Raw genomic sequence first — 23,184 nt, forward strand, 5'->3', positions numbered from 1 at the left:
TTCTTAACCCTCCTGCTGTCTTTGAGACCGGAGGAAAGAGCAGCTTCTGGTTCAATCTACTTGCCATCCTCTTTGAAGTGTAGGCCTCCTTGGAAAGGGACCCCTCCCTTGGTGGCTGGGCAAATGAGAGCGTTGCCTAGTCTGTGTGAGACCTTGGGTTTGAGCCCCAGCACTGTAAGAAAAAAAAGCCGGACTGTGCGACACACACCTGTAATCTCAGTTTTCAGGAGGCTGAGGCAGAAGGATCTTGAGTTAGAGGCCAGCCTGGGTTACTTAACAAGATGATTCCCCCTCCCCCACAACAGCCAGACAGAAACGGGCAGAGCCTGTGGGTAGTTTCTCCAGTTCCGGGCTCCTGGTACTGTGAGGTGATTAATATAAGCTGGGAACTGTGCTGCGTGCTGCAGATCCAGTGTGTGTGCATGCATGCATGTGTGCGTGCGTGCATGTGTGTAAGTAGAGGATGGTGTGCCTATATAGATAGGCACATTTCTAAGATTATTGTCTTTTTCTAGAGAGGAGGGAGCGTGTCTTTGATAGGCAGCTTTTCGAGTTACACAGCTGTGACTGCAGTCAAGGCAGGTTGGCCCCACTGCACCTGGCTTGCTTTTTGCCCCGAGGGAAGTGACCAGAGGAAGGAGGGCAGGGTCTGACAAATATGTGGAAGGGTGGGTTCCTCAGAGCCCAGTTGCTCCTGGACGCCTGTTGCCCGGGTGCCTGTGGCGTTCCTGCTTCCGCAGGCTCACACTGCCCTCTGTCCTCCAGGATCCTCCAAGCAGGCCTGGAAGTGGATCGGCTCTCCCTCAGGAACTTCTTCCATCACTTCCATTCCAAGCGAGGCATGTGGAATCGCCGCCAGGTGAAGATGCCATGACCACCAGGGACAGCTGCGTACGGCTCCTTTACTTCCGGTTGACTTCAAGAGGGACTATGAGGAACAGAAGCCTCGGTGCTCACTGACCTCTCCACCAGGGACAAGTGTGGAGGCCCCTCTGCCACCCACCGAGTTGACAGTTGGAACAGCTGCATAGGATGGGCAGTGAGGTCCAAAAGAAAACACCCTCTTGAATAGGATACCATCATGGACCACAAGGGTGCACCCCCACAGCCCCAGCCCTCCTCGTGGGGAGTGTTGACCATGAACAAGAAACTTCAGTGGGACAGATTTTATTTGGAGTGGAGGCGAGTGGGGAATAATTTGTAACAGAATGAAGACTTCTGTCTAGACCCAGCACTGACTGGGAGTGAAGCTGTGCATTGCAGACCTCAGACCCACTGAGGTGCTGGTCCCATGTGGAGTACCTCAGCTCCAGGCTCAGTCTGTGCCTTTGAAACACACACATTCGTCCTGGTAGTCACTGGACAGCTAGCCGGCCACCGACTGGGTATTAACCCAACTCCTACAGAGAGGGTTCTTTAGTGGAAACCCAACATTGGTGGCATCTACCTACTGCAACGGGGTGCAGAGCGGGAATGGGTGGGCAGTGGGCCCATTCTCCCCATTGTCTGACATGTGGGCTGTGTAGAACCCGCAAGGCCATGCTGGCTGAGAAATGCCCCTTCTCCTTTGGCTCGCCTGCCAGTTAAGACCTGGAGATAATAGAGAGACCACCAAAGGTGACATAGGTAACCCTTAAGTCAACTTCTTAAGTGAGAATTTGGGAGGGACTAAGCAGGGAGTGGCAAGGGAAGAAAATGTATACTGTAAGCTTAGCAGCCCTGTGGCCTTACCCTCTCTGGAGAGAGTCCCAGCCTCCCCACCCTGAAGAGAAGAGGCAGTAAAACCTGGCCATCTCATAAGGGACAGGGTGAGGTGGGGGAAGCAAGGCCATGGACAGGAAGAACTGAAAAATGGTTAGTTTTGGGGACAGCAGCCTGTAACCTTTTCTGTCTTTGGCTACCCGTTCTGTCCCCTAATGTCACATACTTACCTTGCACCAATAGTCCCAGTGCTCTGTGGCTGGGACTTCCTGCTGCTGCTGCTGCACCAGCGGAGCATTAGATGCTGGGTATTAAACCCAGTCTGTGGGGGAATTGGCGCAGCGCCTTTCCGCTTTGAGAAAGGACTAATGGGGTGTGCAACAGAAAGGGTTCCACTCCGCGGAGCCTGCCTTTCACGCTGTGAATCGAAAGCGCAGCATTTGGAGCTGCAGGACCCATGTGGTGGACTCTGCAAGTACCAAGAACAGTTTGGCATCTGCAAAGTGGTACCCACTGGGAACCCGCTGGGCCTTGCCTTTAAGCAATCAGAAGGGCAGGGCGGTTCTGTCCATGGGTTGTGGCCTCTTCTCATCCCTGCTCAGGCCTTCTGCCCTTTAGAAAAGGCACATAGGAAGTAGGTTAGGGCTACAGTCGGGCAGCTGGAGTGCCAGGCTTCTCTAAGGCCATGGATTCTTGGAATTGGGCTGGAAGGCCAAAGCCAGTCCCTGCAGTCCTCTGTTTCTGAGGACTGGGAGCCCTCCAGGCCTTCTCCACCCTGCTCACCACCTTCCTCCCAGGTCTAGTGCCTTGTGTTTGATGTCTGTTACCTCCTTACCATCTGCCTTAAGGGAAAGGAAAGTGCTGTGGGTGGGGAGAGGGAGGAGGGCACTAAAGTCAGCATCTTAGAAAACAAAAGACTGTTTCCCTGTTGCCCAAGAACCAGGAGACAACACTGGTGTCCCTCAGCTGTTTGCTCAGTTACAGCTAAGGACTGTCCCTTGCCTTCGGCCTCGGTGCTTGCTGACAGAAAGGGCAAACTTTCTGTGTTGTGGTGTGCTGTCCTGGCTGTATCTCACAGTCTCGGCAGCCCAGGTTAGAGGAGGTCACAACCTTAGCTGGAGAGGCTCCCCCCGCCTGAAGAAGGCTGGCTGGAACAGTGCAACCGTAATCCCAGCACTTGGGAAGCTGAGACATGAAGATCTGGCGTGCAGGGCCAGCCTAGGCTACCTAACAAGAACCTGCCTAAATAAAGAAATAAAGAAATGAAAAAGTTTCTTCTGAGTGGTTTGAAGATGGCCTAGCAACGATTTGCAGCTGTGAGTTGGCCTTCCTAGTTATGTTTGACCTAGGCAATTTTTTTTTAACTTTAATTCTTCAAGATTTTTAAAAGTTTATTTTAATTTTATATTCATTGGTGTTTTGCCTGCGTGTATATCTGTGCGAGGGTGTCAGATTCCTTGGAATTGGAGTTACAGACAGATGTGAGCTGCCATATGGGGGCTGGGAATTGAACCCTAGGTCCTCTGGAAGAGCAGTCAGTGCTCTTCATCGCTGAGCCACCTCCTATTTTTCAAGGTTTTATTTTCTATGTGTGGGTGTTCTGCCTGTATGTTTATCTGTGCCCCATCTGAGCACCTGGTGCCCAAGGAGGCCAGAAGAGGGCATCGGAGTCCCTGGAACTGAAGTACAGACAGGTGTGAGTTGCCGTGTGTGTGTGTGTGTGTGTGTGTGTGTGTGCGCGCGCGCGCGCTGGGGATCGAACTCAGATCCTCTGGAAGAGCTGCCAGTGCTCTAAACCACTAAGCCATCTTTCTAGTACCCCATTTTTAAAATGAGATATTAAGTCATTTAGTGGTGCCTTTAATCTCAGCACTCCAGAGGCAAATGCAGGTGGGTCTCTGTGAGCTCGATTTCTTTAGGCAAGAAATCTTGCCTAAAAAAAAAAAAAAGCCCCCAAAATTAAAATTAAGCTTCTTCATTTAGAGTGTGTATGGTATTCGCAGGCCACATGGGCTGGCCAGAAGGCAGCCTTTTGTGATTGGTTCTCCCCAACCCCATACCATATGGGGTCCTTGGGGTCCTTGGGCTTGGCAGCAAGCACCTTTGCTCACTGAAAGTTTGCATTTTCTCAGCAGCTGAAAATCTGTATTCTTAAAAGATGTCTAAGAGACCGTTAATGTGAAAAGTACAGTAGGTTGATAGTAGAGACCTTAAAAACTCTGTGTGTTCATCAGTCCAGCACTCAGCACCTGTTTCTGAGGTACAGATGGCATAAGCCCTTTCCAGGGCACAGATGATGAGGGCATCTGCATACCAGCCTGGTTCAGAGCCCACATGACTGGAGACAGCAAGACTCATTTGGTGGCTTTTCAGACATCTTTATAGATAGGGAAGGGAAAATTGAGGCTTGGAGCAGAGGGGAGGAATGCAGTGGAAACAGAGTCTGCGGCTGTGTAGACTGCCTGAGACCCAGTTACCGTTGCTGGAGCACAGGGTGGCCGCTGCAGAAGCTGAGCTCAGGCCTCCGGACCAAGATGCAATTACATCACCCAGTAAGACGGCACAACTTAGTTCAGGCGCTGCAGGCAGGAAGCAGGGGCATCTTCATTGCTCCCGAAACTCTCCTGGAGGCTGTGGAAAGTGCTAGTTAGCCTGACAGGTCAGGGCCAAAGGCTGAGGCCGGTTCAGGCTCGGTTCCTGTGGGAAAAGTAGACAGACAAAAGACAATGAAATGGCAGGCCGAATGAGGCTCCTCAGACTGGATTTGCACCCAAGTCACCAGGGGAAGGAAAGAGTGGTGTGATTCGGCGGCCTGAAGTGCAGGGCCTGAAGCACAGTTTCCAGTTGTCTCCAGGGAGCACTGTGGATGCTGCTGCTGGCTCTTGTGCCATGGTGGCAGTAGCAAGCAGTGCTTGACTAGGACACTGGAGGACAGCACCAACCAGAAGCCACAGCTCCCCTCCTTCCCAACAGGCCACAGTGGCCTTCCACCCCGTCCCAAACTGTGGGGTAAAAAATATACCTAAAAACGGCCTGGGTGTGACACACCTGCCACCTGTGGTTACACAGGGACTTTAAGTCTAGCCTGGGTTACAAGAGACAGTCCCAACTGAAGGATCGTCACTCCTTCAGAGCAAAGGCCTCACTAAGTCCCCCCATGGGACATGTACTGACTTGTGGGGGACTCATTTTATAACCAAGCACTCATGGTGCGTGTGCTGTGGGAGGCCCGTGCTTTAAACCAGCACTAATTGTGAAAGTTCTGTTGGAGGCTACCGTGCATACTAACACTTACTGCGCGTGTACTGTGATTGACTCGTGGATACAACACAGCATTCATTGTGCATGTACTACAGGAGGCTTACACGTGTATCTTACTCATGGTGTATGTACTGTGCAAGGCCCATCAGCCCTTCAAGAACCTCCTTATTCCAAAGGTCTGTAGACTTTCCCCCCTTGGTGTGGGGAGGGAGAGCCCTTTTATTCCAACGGCCAAAGGCAGCAAAGGTCAGTTGCGAGCCCTTGGATCTGAGGTCCTCTGGGCCTCCACCTCACCTGGGACCTAGGTAGGAATTAAACAGGATTGCTGGAGGTCCTGGCAGCCATGGAGCCTGTCTTGTGTGCCCCGAAAGCGGTGATAAAAATGTTGATGACCACAGTAATGAAGACCAAGGTGGTAGCAGCATTGTTGAGCTGATTCAGACGCCACTGGTTCCCTACCTCATTCAGGTTCAGCCTGGCTGTGGAGACAAGATCAGGTGGGTGGTGGGTGAATCTAGGAAGACATCAAATCACTGGATTGAGATGTGTTCGAGTCTTCTGACTGGCACATGAGGCAATTCACATGGTGCTTCATAGAAAGGGGTGGGGAGCAAAGACATCATCGAAGAGGAGACGGGTGCTTACAATATAAGACCGCTACTAACCAGGCGGTGATGGCGCACGCCTTTAATCCCAACACTTGGGAGGCAGAGGTAAGCAGATCTCTGTGAATTCAAGGCCAGCCAACTCTACAGAGCCAGGTCCAGGACAGTTAGGACTGCTACACTGAGAAACCCTGTCTTGAAAAGCCAAAAGAAAAAAAAAGACTGTCCTGTGGAGTCAGTCATTCAGCAGCTGTCGGTGGGTGTACATCTATGGGGTATGAGGAGAAAGGACAGGAGGTGCCCTCACTGTAGGATAGAGGACTGGCTTTGTTAGCAGGTGGCTGGGAAGTTTCATGTGCATGCCAGGCCCTTTCCCACCACCAGGGGGCACCAAGGCAGAAAGTACAGGCTGGGCTTACCAATAACCACGAGAAGAATGCCAATGACAACTTGCAGGAGCAGAGAGACACTGATGAGGGCGATGAGGGTGGCGTAGTACTGCGAAGATGGCCCCTGCTCCAGCACCACTTTCAGCCGCGTGGCATTGGACATGAAGAGCGCCACATCCAACATGCTCTCTGCCACGCTCTTCTTGGTGGCATAATGGTTCAGATTGAGAGGCTGGTGCCTTTGGGAGATGGAGTGCCCGTGCTGTAAGAGAGGAGATTCCGGTGAAGGGGCTGGGAGGGAAAGAAGGCGGGCTTTAATATCCTTCCCAAAGGAGATGGAATGTCCTCTTGGGTGACAGTGCCGGTGTCCCTGTTCAGCTTCCGACCTGAAACCAGCGAAGGGTTGGTTAGATGAGCAGGTGGGTGAGTAGTGGACGGACTATTGGATGAACGGACTGGGGGATGGAACCTCTGGACCACTAAGCTCTGGATTAATTGACGTTGCCTTGTGATATCTGCTTCACAGAGAGCCGCTGGTCCCTTACACCTTCACATAGTCAGCTGAAGAAAGACAGCAGAAGGAGCTCCGAGGTCTTCCAGAATGGCTGGCCAGTGCCTTGATCAAGAGTCCTAGAATTTCAACCCCACGCCAGCACACACTGAATGTCAAACATGGACTGTTAGAAAACTCATGCACACAGCAATGCATATGAGTTGAAAGTTCTTAATTTTAAAAACCGTTTGGGGAGACTAGGGATGTAGCTCAGTAGTACCTTGCTCCACAGCATGTCCAAGGCCTTAGTTTTAATTCCTGCCACTGCTGAAATAAATTATTATTATTATTTTGGTTTTTTAAGGCAGGGTTCTCTATCTAACAGCTTTGACTGTTCTGGAACTCTCTCTGTAGTCCAAGCTGCCCTTGAACCCACAGAGATCTCCCTGCCAATGCCTTCTGAGTGCTGGAATTAAAGGTGTGTGCCACCGCCACCTAGCTAATAAATTATTTTTTAATTATCTTAAAATAAAAGTACTTTTGAGGTATAAAATAAGGATCCCCCTAAGCCACTAACTCCAAAAGACGAAACCATAATATAGGCTGTATGTGAACCTCTGATTTAGACCAGGAAAATCAAGTCCCCTTTCTGTTGCAGAACCTCTATAGTCGGCCACCCAAGAGGATTTGGGAGATTAATTTAGCGATGGTGCTTTGGGCATATGGAGCTAGAAGAGACCAGAAGCAGGGAGACTATTGCTGTGTGGTCTCATAGGGCATGATGGTGCCCACCTGTAATCCTAGAACTAGGAAAGCAGGGTGTCTTAGGGTTTCTATTATTATGAAGAGACACAATGATCATAACACTCTTATAAAGGAAAACATTTAATGGGGTGGCTCGCTTACAGTTCAGAGGTTCTGAGGGTTTTGTTTGTTTGATTGATTGGTTGGTTGGGTTTTTTAGCCTATTTAATCAGAACCTTGGGGCTTTCAAAGAAGCCAGGTGTGGTAGGTAGCTCACATCTGAAATTCCAGTACTTGAGGACAATTGCCATGAATATAAGGCCAGCCTGGGCTAAACTGTGCCTCAAAAGTAAATAGGACTGAGCTGGCTGGTGGTGGCGCACGCCTTTAATCCCAGCACTCGGGAGGCAGGTGGATCTCTGTGAGTTCCAGGCCAGCCTGCCCTACAAGAGCTAGTTCCAGGACAGGCGCCAGAAGCTACAAAGAAACCCTGTCTTGGAAAAAAAAAAAGCGGCTAGATGTCTCAACAGTTAACATGCTTGCCACACAAGGCCTGGGGAGTCTGATACCTGCAACCCACTATGGAAGGAAAAACCCCACTCCTGAATATTGCCCTGACATCTACATATGTGCCACGGCATGTATAATAGACACATGACAGTAACAAAAATCTAAAATATACACTAATAAGTATATCCAAGATGTCCTAAAAGTCTATTTGGAGTTGAATAAAGCAGCTAAGTCTGTAATCCCAATACTCAGGAGGCTGAAGCATAGGTTCACTTGAAATTCAAGGCTAGCCTGTACTACGTACAATGAAGACACAAAACACTGCACACACACACAAACTCAAACCCCCTACTTTTATTTGTTTTGGGTTAGCTCTGGTTTGGTTTAATATATCTATTAGATGGGCTCACTCTACTTATAGCCCAGGCTAGATTCAAACTCACCATCTTCTTGCCTCAGCATCTCAGGAGATGCACTCCATTTAGCTTTGGACAAGTTAGGAATGCATGAGAGTTGGTGGGGAAAATCAGGTGTATACCTTGGCCAGGGCATGAGACTGGAGATCTATAGGAACTCCTCATTAAATATACATAGCACACCTGCCAGGATGACTTGAGGCTGAGTATCCCCCGCCCAAATTAGAGCAGGCAGTCACTATCCACTCAGGCCCTGGTCTTGACTCACTGTGCTACAGGCTGCTCACCCCAGGCACTGATTACTAGTTATTTTTCATGGCCATCAAAATCAGACTGAAGGCCCCATGGGTGTCATTCAGTTGAGAGAGTGTTTACCTAGCATCCAGAAAGCCCTGGACTTGATCCTCAGGACAATACAAATGGATCCTGGTGACACACACTTGTAATCTTAGAGATAGCCAGGGGTCTTGACTGGGTTTGTTTGCTCCACCAGTCAAAGACTGAAAAGGAGGCAGGGCAGTGGTGGCACACGCCTTTAAACCCAGCACTTGGAAGGCAGAAGCAGGCGGATCTCTGTGAGTTTGAGGCCAGCCTGGTCTACAGAGTGAATTCCAGGACAGTCAAGACTACACAGAGAAACACTATCTCAAAAAAAATGAGGGAAAAAATAAAAATGAAAAACAGGAAAAATATTGAGCTCACAGAGAAACACTATCTCAAAAAATGAGGGGAAAAAATAAAAATGAGAAGACAGGAAAAATACTGATCTCAAGAGGTAGCAGCAGAGAAATCTCAAGGAGCACAGACAGCCGCAGATAGCATCAGTAGTTGAACTCGCCTCTAATGAAGGTGAGGAGACCCACACATAGGGCAGACGCTCAAGAAAAAGACCCTTTGCAAAGCAGAGGGAGACTCAGAAAGTTAAGAACTCTAGTCTTTTCCTCTCCAAACTCTTCTCTGAAGAGTTTTTCTTCCCTAATTTAGGGCTGGTCAGTTCGAAGAAAGAAGAGTTGAATTGGTCAGTCACGGCTACAGAGCAGAGGTGGGCACGTCAATCTTAAGCTGGAGCTAGTTCATCAGTGGGGGCTGCTGGTGGGAGGAGACTCGGAGGTAGACAAAGTCCCCAGTAGGCAGACAGACAGGGACAGGGGCCATGGCTAGGTGATTCCTATCAGGGAATCACCCGTAGTCTCTCTGGAACTCTCCAGAGACAGAGGCAGGAAGATCAAGTTCAAGGCTGCATGAAGACTTGAAGTTCAGATCCTCAGCACTCACATGAGAGCCAGGCAGGGAAGTAGAAACAGGTGGATTCTGGAGTCTACTGGCCGGCCAGCCTAGTCAATCCAGGAGCTCCGGGTGTGGTGAGAGTATGTCTCAGAGCTAAGAGTAATTGGGGAAGATGCCCAACTTTGAACCCTGACCTCCATAAGCATGTGCATGAACATTCCATCGCCTACACAAATTTAATTAATCTACAAAGTGTTCAAATATGTTTTATTTGAACATTTGGGTGACCCCGGTTGCAAATAGAACGTTTATCCTTCCCTGAGCTCTGTGGAAAAGAGAAGGCAGAGAGATGCATTGTTTGAAGGCGATGTCTAGGGGTTAAAATAGCATCCTGCCAGTTTGGTGGTGGTCCACACCCCTAATCCCAGCAGAGGAGGCAAAGGCAGGCAGATCTCTGAATTAAAGACCGTCTTGGTTTAGAGAAGGCATTCCTGGACAGTCAAGGTTACATGAAGAAATTCTGTCTCAAAACAAAAAACCAACCAAACAAAACATCACCCTAACTCACAACTGTTAGAAATACAAGTTAATAAAATCCTAGGCTTCTCTTGAACCCCTGAGTTAGAGCAGCTCCCACTACCTTGGGTTGCTGGCTCTTGACCCCTGAGATAGAGCAGCTCCCACCCCCTTGGGTGGCTGGTTTTCTTTTGTTTGCAGGGGTGAGGAGGAAGCCTTTGTTTCGTTCCCCCCAGCTGCTCCTCTCTCCCTTCCTGTACTGTGATCGTTTAGTGATAATACTTACTTTGTAGCCATGGCTAATAACATTGTATCAATAACTAAAACGGCTAGAAGCGACTAGGGGAAGAACCAGGGACACTGCAACGTGGTGAACCTGTGCCCAGAGCTGCTTTAAAGCCAGAAGTCCACCACAAATGTGAGAATGTCTTCCTTAACTGTAAAGCATTTTATGAAATTCACATTTACAAAACAATAAAGTCAATTCAAACCCCCAAAACTAAAAAATAAAATTGAAAAACAAAACCCAGATGCTGAAGAGATGGCTCAGCTGAGCACTCGCTGTTCCTACAGAAGACACAGGTTCGGGACCTAGCTCTCACATGGTGGCGCACAATCTCCTCCAACTCCAGATCTAGAGTATCCAGTACTCTCTTCTGGACTCCCCTGGGAGCCTGCAAGCACATGGCACACTTAGATACTTGCAGAGAGACAGAACACACACACACACACACACACACACACACACACACACACACACACACACGAACCAGAGTCTCACTACCTAGCCCCTAGCTATGTAGACCGGGCTAACCTTGAACTCACAGAAATCCACCTGCTTCTGTCTCTGGAGAGTTGGGATTGAAGGCATGGGCCACTCTTTTATCTATCTATCTATCTATCTATCTATCTATCTATCTATCTATCTATCTATCTATCTATCTATCTATCTAAGGGTGTACACAATATTCTGTCTGCGTGTATGCCTGCAGGCCAGAAGAGGGCACCAGATCTCATTACAGATAGTTGTGAGTCACTGCCATGTGGTTGCTGGGAACTGAACTCAGGACCTTTGAAAGAGCAGGCAATGCTCTTAACTGCTGAGCCATCTCTCCAGCCCCATGACCACTCTTAAAATAATAATGAAAAAAAAAAAACTCTAACCCAACAAGTCAGAAAGAAAAGTTCCAAGTCATTCTCTGCTATGTAAGTTTGGTTTTACACACCCTGTCCCCCCACAAATCAGACTAAGCTTCAGAGGAAGCCTAGAGAATAATATATATAATATATTATTATATTAATATATAATAATAATAGTATATTATTAGAAATATATATATATATATTTATAGAGAGAGAGAGAGAGAGAGAGGGAGGGAGGGAGGGAGAGAGAGAGAGCTGTAGACGTAGAAAGCATGGGGTAGTCCTGTCTTTCTCTGACCTTTTCCCCCCATTGGATTTTTCTGGGGTCTGGCTTACAGCCAGTGCTGAGGTTGGGGAGGTGGTGACAGATTGGGGGTGAGGACCTGTTGGACCTGGAAAGCCACTCCCTCACCCACAGCTTTTATAAATGAAATTCAAGCAAATCTCTGTGTGGGGTCAGGTGGCCTGGCTAGTTAAAAGTCAAGGATCTCAGGGCTAACCCCACAAAGGGCAATGGTCACTTGGGTCACAAGGTTATAAGGCAGTCCTGGCCCATTCTGTTCTGAGTCATGAAGGACACCAATAGATGGCTCACCTGATCAACATTCTCCTATAGGCTGCCCCCACCTCCCCATCCCCCCACCCCTACCCACACTGAGCTGATACCCACCCCCTCCCAAGCCCCTCCTTACCCATCCTCCAGTACCTTGCTCCTCCTTCCAAATGCAGCTCACTCTTGGTTCAAGAGTTGCTAGACTGGGCTAGCTCTAAAAGCTTGCCGTGGGCAAGCCTTAATTCAGACCTCTAGCCATGTGCTTGAACTCTGATCATGGGTGAGGATAGGAGGATGAAGGGGTACTGGAGTGGGTGAGTACCTCTTTGCAAATTTCTGCAAAAAGTGTTGTAATCTCTTAGCCTCTCTCCCTCCTTCCCTCCTCTCTTCCTGGCGCTTGTCTCTGTGTGCATTGTATTCACATGTGCACATCATGCATTCTGCCATTTGGCCACGTGCAGCCTCCCTACCTTTTGCTGCTGTCTCTTTAAGAGCCTGTTTTACAGAGGATGTGGGACTCATTGTAGGAGGTGTAGGTCTCTTTGAATTCAGGTCTCTCACTTTCATTTTGCTTTACTGGGCTCCTCTCCGGAAGGACAGCTCTCCTGTGTCCACAGGGTGGCATGCGAGGTTTAAAGAAACTACTTGGGTACTGGCTGTCAGGGTGCTATTTCAGCCCCGAGGAAGTGCCCGCCACCATATGACAGGCCCAGATTGTTGAGGAATCCAGGGAGGTGAGCCTGAAGACAACAGGCTAGCTGTAGGTTTAGGAATAGCCTAGAACCTACCAGACACAACCGTGAAGGGACAGCTAAAGAAATTCAGTGATGCTGGAACCTGGTGGTACTGTCTGCTATGCCAACACATGGGAGACTGTGGCAGGAGGAATGGGAACTTCAGGCCATCCTGGGTCACACAGCAAGCAAGCAAACCCAAACAAAACGATATAAAGAAGCCAGGTCAGGGTGGGCTGACGGGTGTGGGGACTGCCATGGACCTGGAGCCTGGGGAGGGAGGAGGAGTCAGAGGCCTCTGCTATGACACCCTGGAGGACATGGCTTTGAGGAGGGTCCCCTCTCTGGGTCTTTGCAAGTGTGGAAAGCATTTTCCTGGCCTTCCTGGGCCTGAGGATGGGATTGGCTGTTCCCCTGAATCCTGCAGTAGGATGCCCTCTTCTCCTGAGCCCCAAGCCCACGACAACTCCATCAGGGATCTGGCTAAGGGAGGGGGATGGGAGGGAAGCCAGTGATGCCTCAGAAGATCTGGCCCTTTAAGGTCAGAGCCCAGGCGGGTCAGAACAAAGGCCCGGGAATGTAGGCTGGATCAGGGAGCAGAGCCAGCCAGCGTGAGTCATTTATGTTTCATGGACTCAGAATCCCTGGCTCCTACTTGCCTCGGCCTTTCCCATGGCCAAGGGACAGCACTCAGGGCCTGTCTGCAGAGCTCACACCAGGTGACTCCATCCAACCCAAACCCTGCTAGGGAGGGGGTCCACGAGCCTGGGCTCCTGGCTTTGGGGCTCAGCTCTACCCAGATTGTGAGTAGATAGGAAACTGAGATTAGATCAGGGGGAAAGCCAGGCCCATGGAGGAGAGGCAGAAGAACCCTTCTTCCCAGAAGTACAAACAGAACCCACATTGTTCTCTTCCTTTCTTAGTCTGAGATCTGTCTCCCAGTGCCCATCTCTCAGGGGCTCGCGAAGGGCCTGCTCTCTTCAGCCCTGTGTTTTCATTCAGAAATAGTGGGACACTGAGTCTAGGATCCAAGAGGCCCTGTTCTAGGCACACAGCCCCAGAGACTCCCAGCCAGGGAAACCTGGGAACCTAAAGGCCACTCACTGTAGTTGGTGTGAGTTTGAACAGCGGGCTGCAGAGAGAGTAGAGGTAAACTCAGAGTACCTCCAGGACCTGACAGTATATGGGCTTGGTGACTGGGATGGGTAGGTTAGGGTAAGCACACCAAAGACCCAGTTCCTGCCCCTTGCCTCGCCTTTCTCCTTCCAGCTTACAATCCCTTAGCTCTCTTGCCAGGCCCTATCCAACTCCCAAGACTGGGGATCCCTTCAAGTCAACCCAATTATTCAGCCCTTCATCTTTGTTGTTCTGTATTCTTGCTTCTTTATAAAACTAACGTGGTCAGGAAGGGACTGCCTCTTTAAACAGAAGAGTAAACATGTTGTCACATGGTTTATTGACATTCTAGTTATCAGGGACTCATTCTGCTTTTTCTTAGAAACAAGATCACAGGGATGCTGTCTCACAGTGTGTGTGTGTGTGTGTGTGTGTGTGTGTTCTGGAAGCTGGATAAGTAACTGTTCTACCAAGAGGCTACAGAGGACCTAGAGCCCCACAGGGTGAGCACTGCCAGGAGGTACAGGAAGCTGAAGGTGGAGACCTGGGTCCCCCTCCCTGATTGCTCTAGCTGAAGTGTGAGCAGGCCAGCTCTCCCTGAAGCCGAGTTCTTTTTAGCAGAACCATCTAAGAACGGGGAGGCCCCCTCCTCTGGGCAGAGAGCTTCAGGGTTGAGGATATCTGCTGAGAGGAATTGAGGCCAGGCAGCTGTGGGGCCAGGCAGGGTAGAGGCAGTGAATCACTTTGCCCTATGCAGCTCCAGGCACTGGTGACCTTTGGGTGAGTCACTGCCGCCAGTTTTGAGAAAAGCCATGTGGGCAGTGTTTCTGTGTGTCAGCTCAAACTCAAGTTCTACACAGAGGAGGCCCAAAGGAGCCGTGACCAATGACGACCTTTCAGTTGGCCCCAAAATGGCAGTCCACCCAGGAGTCTAGAAAGATGGTGGTGAGTTCCAGGCTTCCTGATTTCCCACCCCAGGAAAGGGTGGGTCCAGCCCAGGCAGAGCGCTTGTTTAAATAATGACTTCAGGAAAATTATTCCTACTAACGGGTTTTAGGTGGGTGTTGGAGCGTCTGCTGGCCTGTCAGAATCCGGCTTGGGAGGATGATGGGCCTGCCCAATGTCTTGTACATGTACTGGAACCGTGTAGCCTCTGTGGCTCCAACATCCCAGAACGATGCAGCTCATGGTTATGGAGGACATACCCAGCATCTGGCACCGCACTAAATACAGGACATGAGTCAGCTGAGCTCTCATTTAGTTCGGCAAAGTAGGTGAGAACAGTCACCTTCTAGTGAGCAAAATGCAGAAAGCCCAAGCAACTCGCCCCAAACCACACAGCAGCGTTTCCCCCGTCTCTGTACTGGAGTCTGCAGTTTGACTGATCTACTACAGTGTCCCAGAAGCTAAAGCGAATTACTTCGGTTCTAATGATAAACATATGAGTTCTGCGTGGAGGCACATGTCTGTAACCTCCGCACTCAGGAGGCGGAAATAGGAGGCAAATAAGGACAACCTGGGAAAGACATGAAATGAAACAATGAACTCTAAAGCTGAAATATGTGGTGTGAGATGAAAGATGGCAATCCCATAGTCTGGGAAGGGCACGCTGCTCAGTGGAAGTCTAGCCCTCAGCCCCAGAGAAGCTTGCATCAGGCTTTCCGGAGTCTTCACGGGCTGTGTCCCCAACCCCTGCACTGCTGTGGAAAGATAGGACATAGACGTGAAGGTAAACCTTGGATTCAAAATGGTAAAAAGGAAGCCGGGTGGTGGTGGCACACACTTTTAGTCCCAGCACTCAGGAGGCAGGGGCAGGTGGATCTCTGGAGGCCAGCCTGGTCTAGAGATCAAGTTCTAGGACAGTCAGGGCAACAGAGAGAAACCCTGTCTGGAAAAAGAAACAAACAAAGAAAGTTAAGAGCGGGCTGAGGAGAGAATTTGGGAGAACAGGTTTGACCTCAGCTTCTTTGGCTGTGAGATGGGAACATCTGTACTGTTTGCTGTGAGCGACTGCAGCTGAAGAAGGCTTGCCTATTATTCATGAGGCCTAGAGTTTGACAAAGGGGAGGAAAGGAGGAGGAGAGAGACAGAGAGAAGGAGGCAGCCCCTAGCAGGGGCGGGGCAGGGTGGGGGGTGGGGGATGGGGTGGGGGAGGGCGGAAGAAGAGGAGGGAGATAGGTCCTTGAGAAATACTGAGCATACTCAAGAGAAGCAGGGCACCCCTCCCCAGCTCAGGATTATACTCCCACGTGTGGTTCGACAGGCATTTTAAACAGTCTCTTCTGCCGCAGGGCCTGTCCCAGCTCAACTTTTGGTGTAGGCACTGGTTAGCTTTTTCACAAGCCCCAGGGACTTGTAACGTCTCTCTCTACCACGACTCTCTCCACGCCCAAGCCCTGCCATACTACACCAGCCTCCCAAGAAAGAGGATGTTCACACAAGCCTGATGACACCACATCCAAGGTCCCTGTTCCTGCACTGGGCCACTCACCAGTCTGTCTCCTACTCCTCTCCCCACCCTTCCCCATGGGGGCCGGCTGACAGCTAACCGTCCTGGAGGCTCTGCCCGTGCCCCAAGCAGGATGCTGAGAAGCAATGGCATACATTACTCACTGATCTCTGAACACACTCCACCCTTCCCGCCTGCTTCTGGAGGCCTGTCTGCCCTATGCCCCTGGGAAGTGTCCCCTCTCTTCTAACCTCTTCCCCACCAGGGATACCCTACCAGGTACTGACAGGCTCTGCTCCCCAGGCCTTTGGCCATCTTTAAGCCTCTAGATGGCTCCCTCTGCTGTGTCTTCCCCATCCCTTTTGGGACAAGGGCTCACTGCATAGCCCAGGCTGGTCTTGAACTTAGGACTCTTCTGCTTCTGCTACTCTAATGCTTGGATGACAGGCTTGTGCCAACATGTCCAGCTACTGTCTCTACCCTTTAGATCCCCTCTTGCATATTTTTGGGTTGCACAGCTCAGTGTCTTGCTTGTGTTTGGTGTGCAGTGCATTTTGGGATGCTGAGGAAGGAACTTAGTATATCAAGTATGCTAGCTACACTGTGCTCATCCACCAAGTAGACTCCTAGCCCAGTATTAGATTTTACTGTCTTTAGGTTTGTTTTTTTTTTCTCCCCCAAAGAAAAGATCTTTAGGGTGAGCCACCTGGGACATCTCCTCCGGGACTGGAAGTGGCTCGGGATTTGTGTTGGAAAACCTGCTCTACCCTAAGGACTGTCTTTTCTCCTCTTGACTCCACTCAGCTGTGACCCTCATGAAGGGCTGATAGACCCAGTGCTGTCACTATCTTCAGGCCAAAAACCCACGGAAGTGCAGACCTCTGCGGCCCTCTGCTTGGGGCAGGCCCGGTGCCTCCACTGTGCCGCCCTTGGCCTTCCATGCCAAGAGCAGCAGTCTTGCCCTTAGAAATCAACAGCGGCTAATCCGCGGTAGGGCGGGGTGTCTGCTGCGTGTTATTCTGCTGATAATCCCTGACTGGCCCTGAAAGCTCCTCCAGCCAAGGGTGCAACCTCAGTGGGAGGCTCCAGCTCTTGTTCCAGGCAATAGGCCTGGGACTCAACTCCGCAACACCAAGAACGAGGGGCGTGGCCTTCGGGGGAAGGGCTGCGGTGCTGCGGCTGTCCAGCAGGGGAAGCCAGGAAACAACTCAGCGAGACTCAGGTTAGCTCAGCTCAGCCCCTCCTGGGCTGGAATCCAGGTCCCCTGATGCCTAAGTGACAAGGGCCAACGGGGTTGATCCTTCACAAGAGGAGGCTGAGTGTGTTGGGAGGCTGCAAGGGAGGACCTGCGTGGGAGAACTCCGTGGGGCGTGGGACCTGCTTACTCTTTCCAAGGAGTTTGTCCACCTCCCCTGCAAACAGAGCTTTGCCTGTGGCCTTCAGGAAAGACGACTCGGAGTGCAGTTAACCGTAGATTGACCACACACAAATTGCCCTAGAATCCATCTGCTCTCCCACAGAACCCCGGCCAGACCAGGACACTTTCAGGCTCAGCACTTTGCTCTAAGGTTTCTAGACTGCTTTGACACTTAGCCCTAGAGCTCACTTTGGCTTTGGGGTTCACAAATACTGTTCTCAAAGCAGTATTCCCCAGGCCACCTCTGCTGACCGTAGGTGGATCCGCTCTTTAGGAGTTAACATGTAAACAGTTAGAGTCAAAGCAGTGTTGCTGGCCAGGCAGAGCTTTCATAGTGTGTAGCTAGTCCCCAGTTGTAAGGGAAGGAATTGAGGTTCCAAGAAATTAACTGCCCGAAATCTCCAGATCTGAAGGACTGTGTGCCCATATGGACATTCTTTTTTTTTTTTCTTTCCCATATGGACATTCTTAAGCCTGGGTTCTTTCTTATATACGGTTCTCAACGTTTGTGGATTTGAAGTAGAAGCAGCAACAGCAGCAGCAGGGATCACACAGAAAGGAAGGTGCTGGGTTGGAGGTGTGGCTTGGTGATAGACCACTGACTTCCCTTAAGTGTGAGGGCTCGATCCCCAGCAGGGGTGGGGGCTGGGTAGGCAGTCTCTGGTTTAACAGCTGAATCAGACACTCAGGGGAGGAGTACCCAGGTGGTGGCGGTCAGGTCAAGGTCGGGCATGAGGCCCACTGTCCTCTCCCTGACTCCCGGAGGCCTCCTCCTTTCTAAGTACCTGGGCTACACTTTCATTTTCCTTTGAATTCATTTATTAGCACCGTTTTTTATAGAAAACCAAAAGCCATAACAGTTCAGTAATGTTGCTCAGGATCACCCAGGTATTAGAGTTATTGGGATTTGAGTCCAGTTTGACTCTATGACCTGGGTCCTTAAGTCACTACACCATACAGCCCTGGAAACAGGGTTCCGAAACCTCGAAAGGCCTGGTATGGTCGCTCACACCTCCAATCCCAGTGTTTAGGAGGCTGAGGCAAGAGGATTGTTTAAGGCTAACCTGGGCTACAGAGGGCATTCTAGTTCAACCTTGGCTTTAAGAGTGAGACCTTGCTTCAAAAAACAAACAAACTGTCAAAGACAGAACCACTCTGAAGTGTTTTAATGTAGTATTTCTAGATCTTTCCACGGAATAAATAACAAATTAAACCAAACTTAAGTCTCATTTTATACAATCAATCAGTATGGCCTGGCAGCTTCTGTTCCCTGTACCCATTATTGCCACACTATTGCCTTGCTTAAGAGAGCCTGAAGCCCCTTCTTTTCCTCTTTTCCTCCCTGCATGGGCACTGAGGCCTCCTGGATGCTGGGAAGTGCTCTATCACACTGTGGTACGTTATCTCGAGCCTCTGAACCACTTGTTTTCTCCAAGACTTGATGGGGAACCTAAATCCAGATAGAAGCCGAAATCCAGAACAACAACAAAAAAGTAAGTAAAGAAAGAAAAAACAAACAACACACCCATAAGACTTTGTGTACAAACAACAAAGCCAGAAGTTAATTATGGAGCGGAATGTCAACATTGCCCATGACCGTGAGAAAGAGTTTGGAGTGTCCCCACTAGAACATATATTTCAAAAGGCAAGAATTATTTGTTTGGACTGTAAGGCAATTAGAACAAGCAGTACTAACAGTTTCTGGCTATAGTCCAGGTGAGAAGGCCCTGTGAAGGAGCCGGTGTCTGATATCTGACAGCTAGGTGGGGAAAGGGGAAGGTGGTGAATTTCCCACCCCGCCCAGCCCTGCCAGAGCCAAGGTCCAGTTCAACAAACACAGTCCAGCTTTTATCACGTGCAGGCATCAAGGATCCCTGCCTGCCTCATAGTCCAGTCCTCCCAATCTCCCAAAATGGCAAGATTTAGCAGGGAATCAAGTTTATAAAGTGGAAAGCCAGGAGAAAGAAAGCCCCTTCATCCCGTGCAAATGTGAAAGTTTCAGAGACTCTAGATTTGGCTCACCACTCTGGTACCTCACTGGGCATGGTAAGCGATGGAGTGAATGAATGTGCTTTCATTCAGAATAGGTGGAAGGAAAAGGAGTTGAGCTCCATGACTCTCTCCAATGGAGCATCTTGCTCACTCAGCAAGGACTACGTGAGTGTCTACTGCAGCATCCTTGGTCCCGGCCACAGATGAGACAAAGAGAGGAGGATGCTGGGAGCACTGGGTCAAAGCTGGGGTAAAAACTGTCCTAACGAGGGCCCTTCTGATTGACTTGTCAGCCTGACTCAGCAGGACAGTGCCAGCTTCCATTAATTAGAAGAGGCCTCTCAGGACCCAGGCCTAGGTGGGTCGCCCACATCCAGCACTCTTCCCTTCCTTTCCAGGAGTGCCGTTAGGGATCTCACCATTCTGAGATACAAAGATACAGTAACTGAACCCACATCTTCACTCTGTAGTGTGTCTTCCCTCTGATGCAGCAGACAAAGCTGAAGAAAATCGAGGCGGAATAAACAACAAGCAGCTGCAGGGTTGCGTGCGGAGGAAGGGATCCAACTTAAGCCTGCCTTCCGTGTCTTTGCCGGGTGATCCTGACTTGAGCCTGCCTACCAAGTCTTTGCTGGGTGACCTCAGGCCACCACGAAGCCTGTTTCCAGGTGGGTGAAGGAGTCTTCTGGAAGACTTTCTTCTCACCGGAAACCAGCATAGGCCTAGTCTGGATTTTAGCAAACCCACACACAGTAGTTTGCTAACCAAGGTCAAAGGAATCCCATGGGAAACAACCCAACAACAGGCTCTGGCAAACCCGCCCCTTCTCTGTCTTCCTCTGGTCTAATGACTGAAACAAAATTTGTGCAGAGGAGAAGGTACCCTCCCTCCTACTGAGCTACATCCTCAACCTGCTCCCTACCTCCCTATGGCTGAGACACAGTCTCCTACGGACCTGGCTAGCATTAGTAGCTGAGGATGACCTTGAACTCCTGATCCTCCTGCAGGTGTTCCCCACCACGTCTGCCTTTCTCACGAGTATCACAGGGATTGAACTCGGATCACCTGGCCCACAAGGCAAGTGCTTTTACCTGTCGATTGATCTTGCCAGTCCTGTGACTATTTAGTGCCCTTACTGACTCAATGTTGCGTCCTTCTTTCCTTCCGCCATGGAATATCAGTTTAAGATGTGTTACATTTTATGTTGTGGAACATTTTTTAATGATGCAAAGATGTGTTGCATTCTTTCATACTGCATTTGTTTGACTCTGTGAAGCTGGGCTACTTTGCCTAAAACACCTGGTTGGCCTTATAAAGAGCTGAAAGACCAGTAGCTAGACAGAAGAGGGATGCGTGGGACTGCCAGGCAGAGATAAAAATAACAGGAGAACAGAGAGAGAAGCAAGAAAAGGAGAAGAGAAGGAAGCCAGGGGCCAGCCACCCAGCCACCCAATCAGTTACAGAGTAAGAAGGAAAGAAATATAGAATAGAGAAAGGTGAAAATCCAGAGAAAAAAAGGTAGATGGGATAATTCAAGTTAACAAAAGCTGGTTAGAAACAAGTCAAGCTAAGGCCAGGCATTCATAAGTAAGCATAAGTCTCTATGTCTATTTATTTATTTGGGAGCTGGGTGGTGGGCCCCCGAAGAGCAAAAAGTAAGAAAAACAACTTCTTTTCTTCCTGTTTTCTTGTTGTTGTTGTTGTTGTTGTTTGCTTGTTTTTTGAGACAGGGTTCTTCTAGGCAGCCCTGACTATCCTGGAATTCTCTCTGTAGACCAAGCTGGCCTTGAACTCAGAGGTCTGCCTGCCTCTGCCTTCCAAGTGCTGGAATTAAAGGTGTGTGTCCACACCTACATTCTGTTCTTTCAAATTCTCCATATATGCCCCCTCATTCATATTTCTTTCAAACCCTCTGAGGAAATCTTAGAGAGATTGCAAGGTCACACACAGCTGGGAGGTAGAAGAGTCAAGATTTGAATCCAGGCCTCTCTGAGGTCAGTCTTCCAAACTCCTAACCTTCGAACTATTCTTTGAAGCACTCATAGCTCTTGGTCTTTTGCCCTGGTCATGGAAGGCTGGAACTCTGGGGAAGTCAGTTCTCCAGTGCCCTGCACAGTGTCTGGCCAGTACTTATAGCAGGAGTGGACAGATGGATAGATACAGAGTCCTCTGTGCACACTGACCCCACCTCGGCACCCGCATTGTCCTGCCTGGAAGTTTCTCTGCAGCCCAGAGCGGTGCCCCAGGGTAAGGAGTCAGATGTCAACCCTTCATGCCCTCACCTTCTAAAAATACTAGGGGCATGAGCCCTGCTTGTCACCACACAGCTATCTGGTTGTTCCCTGTATGGTCCCTGTGCACAGTCCAGCACCTGCTCCCTCGAGCCTTCCCGCTTGACAGCTGCCCCCAGCATCCCATGACTTTCCTGTAAGACCAAGGCCAGATTTGCCTAAGAGAGAAAGAACTCTTGAGCACCCAGGCAAGGCCAGATCTTCAGGCTGGACTTTGGGACACCAAGGCAGTTTTGGGCTTGCATAGGAAAGCCAGTCGTTCTTTGGCCAGGGCTCTATTTCCAATTGTGTGTCCTGCTAACTTATGGGGAGTTTGAGCTCTAGCCCATTTGAGGGCTGTGGACATCTAGGACGCTGGAGTTGGGACGCAGCACTGACCCTTAGCTGCCATGTGACTTGGGTCCTCTGTTAGTCACCTGCTAAAAAGGGGATAACAATATTATAAGAGTGACGCTATCATCCTATTTATAAATATATCTATTTATATGTACAGATAAGCCTGAAAGGATATAGCCTGAACTGCAACAGTGTCATCTCTAGGTTATGCCTGACAGATTCTTTTTTTTAAATTTTATTATTTCATGTGTGTTTGCCTGCATGTGTATCTGTGTACCACATGTACATCTGTGCACCACATGTGCATCTGTGCATCACATGTGCATCTGTGCACCACATGTGCATCCGTGCATCACATGTGCATCTGTGCACCACATGTGCATCTGTGCATCACATGTGCATCTGTGCACCACGTGTGTATCTGTGCACCACATGTGCATCTGGTGCCTTTAGAATCTAGAAGAAGCATTGGGTTTCCTGGAATTGGTGTTTCAGACAGCTATGAGCCCCCATGCGGGAGCTGGGAATTGAAGCCCGAGCTCTCTCAAAGAACAGTTCTTAACCACTGAGCCATCTCTTCAACCCCCGTAGACGGATTCTTTTATTCTTTTGCTTTCTCTATTTTTTCTTGCTTATTGATTGGCATTGAGAATTATTCCCAGCCCCTTGTGCAGACTGGGTGCATGCTCTGCCAGGTTCCTGTATTGTATTATATAGTTACTTTGCTTCTTGACCCATACCTGCTAAAGAGCAACTTAAAGGAGGGAGGCTTCGTCCTGGCTCACAGTTTGAGGGCATGGTCCATCATGACAGGGAAGACTTGGCATCAGGACCATGACACAGCTGGTTACATTGTGTCCACACTCAGAAGGCAGAGAAGGGCACTGTTACTCAGCATTCATCTGAGACCCAAGGCAGCTGTCAAGCAAGAGGCTTAATGGAGCAGGTGCGGGTCGCAGACAGGGACGGTGCAGGGAGCAAATGGATTGCTATTGCTGGGCGGTGACTGTCAGGACTCAGTCCCTCTATATTTTTAGAAAGTGAGGGCATTAAAGGTTGGCATTTGCCTCCTTACCCCGGGGTACTGCCCTGGGCTGCTGGGACCCAAGTCTGGTGCTGCCTGCATTTGAGGTAAGTCTTTTCAGCTCAGTTAGACCTTTCTGGAAACACAGGTCACAGATACGCTAGTGCAGTTTCCATGACAATTCTAAATCCAGTCTAGCTGACAGTTAAGATTAACTCTCTTACACGCTTTTTCCTCATTGAATGAGTTATTTATTTACCTAAGTGT

At 49.7% G+C, this 23,184-nt stretch overlaps 2 protein-coding genes and 1 long non-coding RNA gene across 12 annotated transcripts in view; 2 read left to right on the plus strand and 1 right to left on the minus strand.

Moving 5' to 3' along the window:
- The window catches only part of B4galnt3 (beta-1,4-N-acetyl-galactosaminyltransferase 3), a 106,888-nt gene extending 103,914 nt beyond the window's left edge, over positions 1-2,974 (plus strand). The window contains exon 20 of one of the 2 annotated variants that reach the window (XM_048444370.3): positions 766-2,974. In XM_048444370.3, coding sequence (XP_048300327.3) covers positions 766-874 — 109 coding nt within the window. In that variant the 3' untranslated portion in view covers positions 875-2,974. Of the gene's footprint in view, positions 1-515; positions 728-765 lie in introns of those variants that run through there. The other variant, XM_085687039.2, reaches the window with a different exon arrangement.
- Positions 2,975-4,058: 1,084 nt separating this feature from the next.
- Positions 4,059-23,184, minus strand: part of Ninj2 (ninjurin 2) — a 100,353-nt gene continuing 81,227 nt past the window's right edge. For 6 of the 8 annotated variants that reach the window (XM_085687040.2, XM_048444374.3, XM_087904314.1 and 3 more), the window contains 3 exons: positions 5,987-6,218; positions 5,257-5,441; positions 4,059-4,398 (listed from right to left, as the gene is read on the minus strand). In XM_085687040.2, coding sequence (XP_085543166.2) covers positions 5,275-5,441; positions 5,987-6,218 — 399 coding nt within the window. In that variant the 3' untranslated portion in view covers positions 4,059-4,398; positions 5,257-5,274. Of the gene's footprint in view, positions 4,399-5,256; positions 5,442-5,986; positions 6,219-17,242; positions 17,329-23,184 lie in introns of those variants that run through there. The other 2 variants (XM_048444377.3, XM_087904312.1) reach the window with 2 other exon arrangements.
- Positions 11,734-20,613, plus strand: LOC125407057 (uncharacterized). 2 transcript variants are annotated; one of them, XR_007234089.3, is made up of 4 exons: positions 11,734-11,872; positions 18,633-18,767; positions 19,737-19,934; positions 20,274-20,613. It is a non-coding gene; the product is annotated as an uncharacterized LOC125407057 (long non-coding RNA). The 2 variants fall into 2 exon arrangements; XR_007234087.3 differs by having other exon boundaries at positions 19,758-19,934; positions 20,274-20,609.

Source organism: Myodes glareolus, chromosome 3 (assembly GCF_982192425.1).
Source record: "Myodes glareolus chromosome 3, mMyoGla1.1, whole genome shotgun sequence".
NCBI lineage: Eukaryota > Metazoa > Chordata > Mammalia > Rodentia > Cricetidae > Myodes > Myodes glareolus.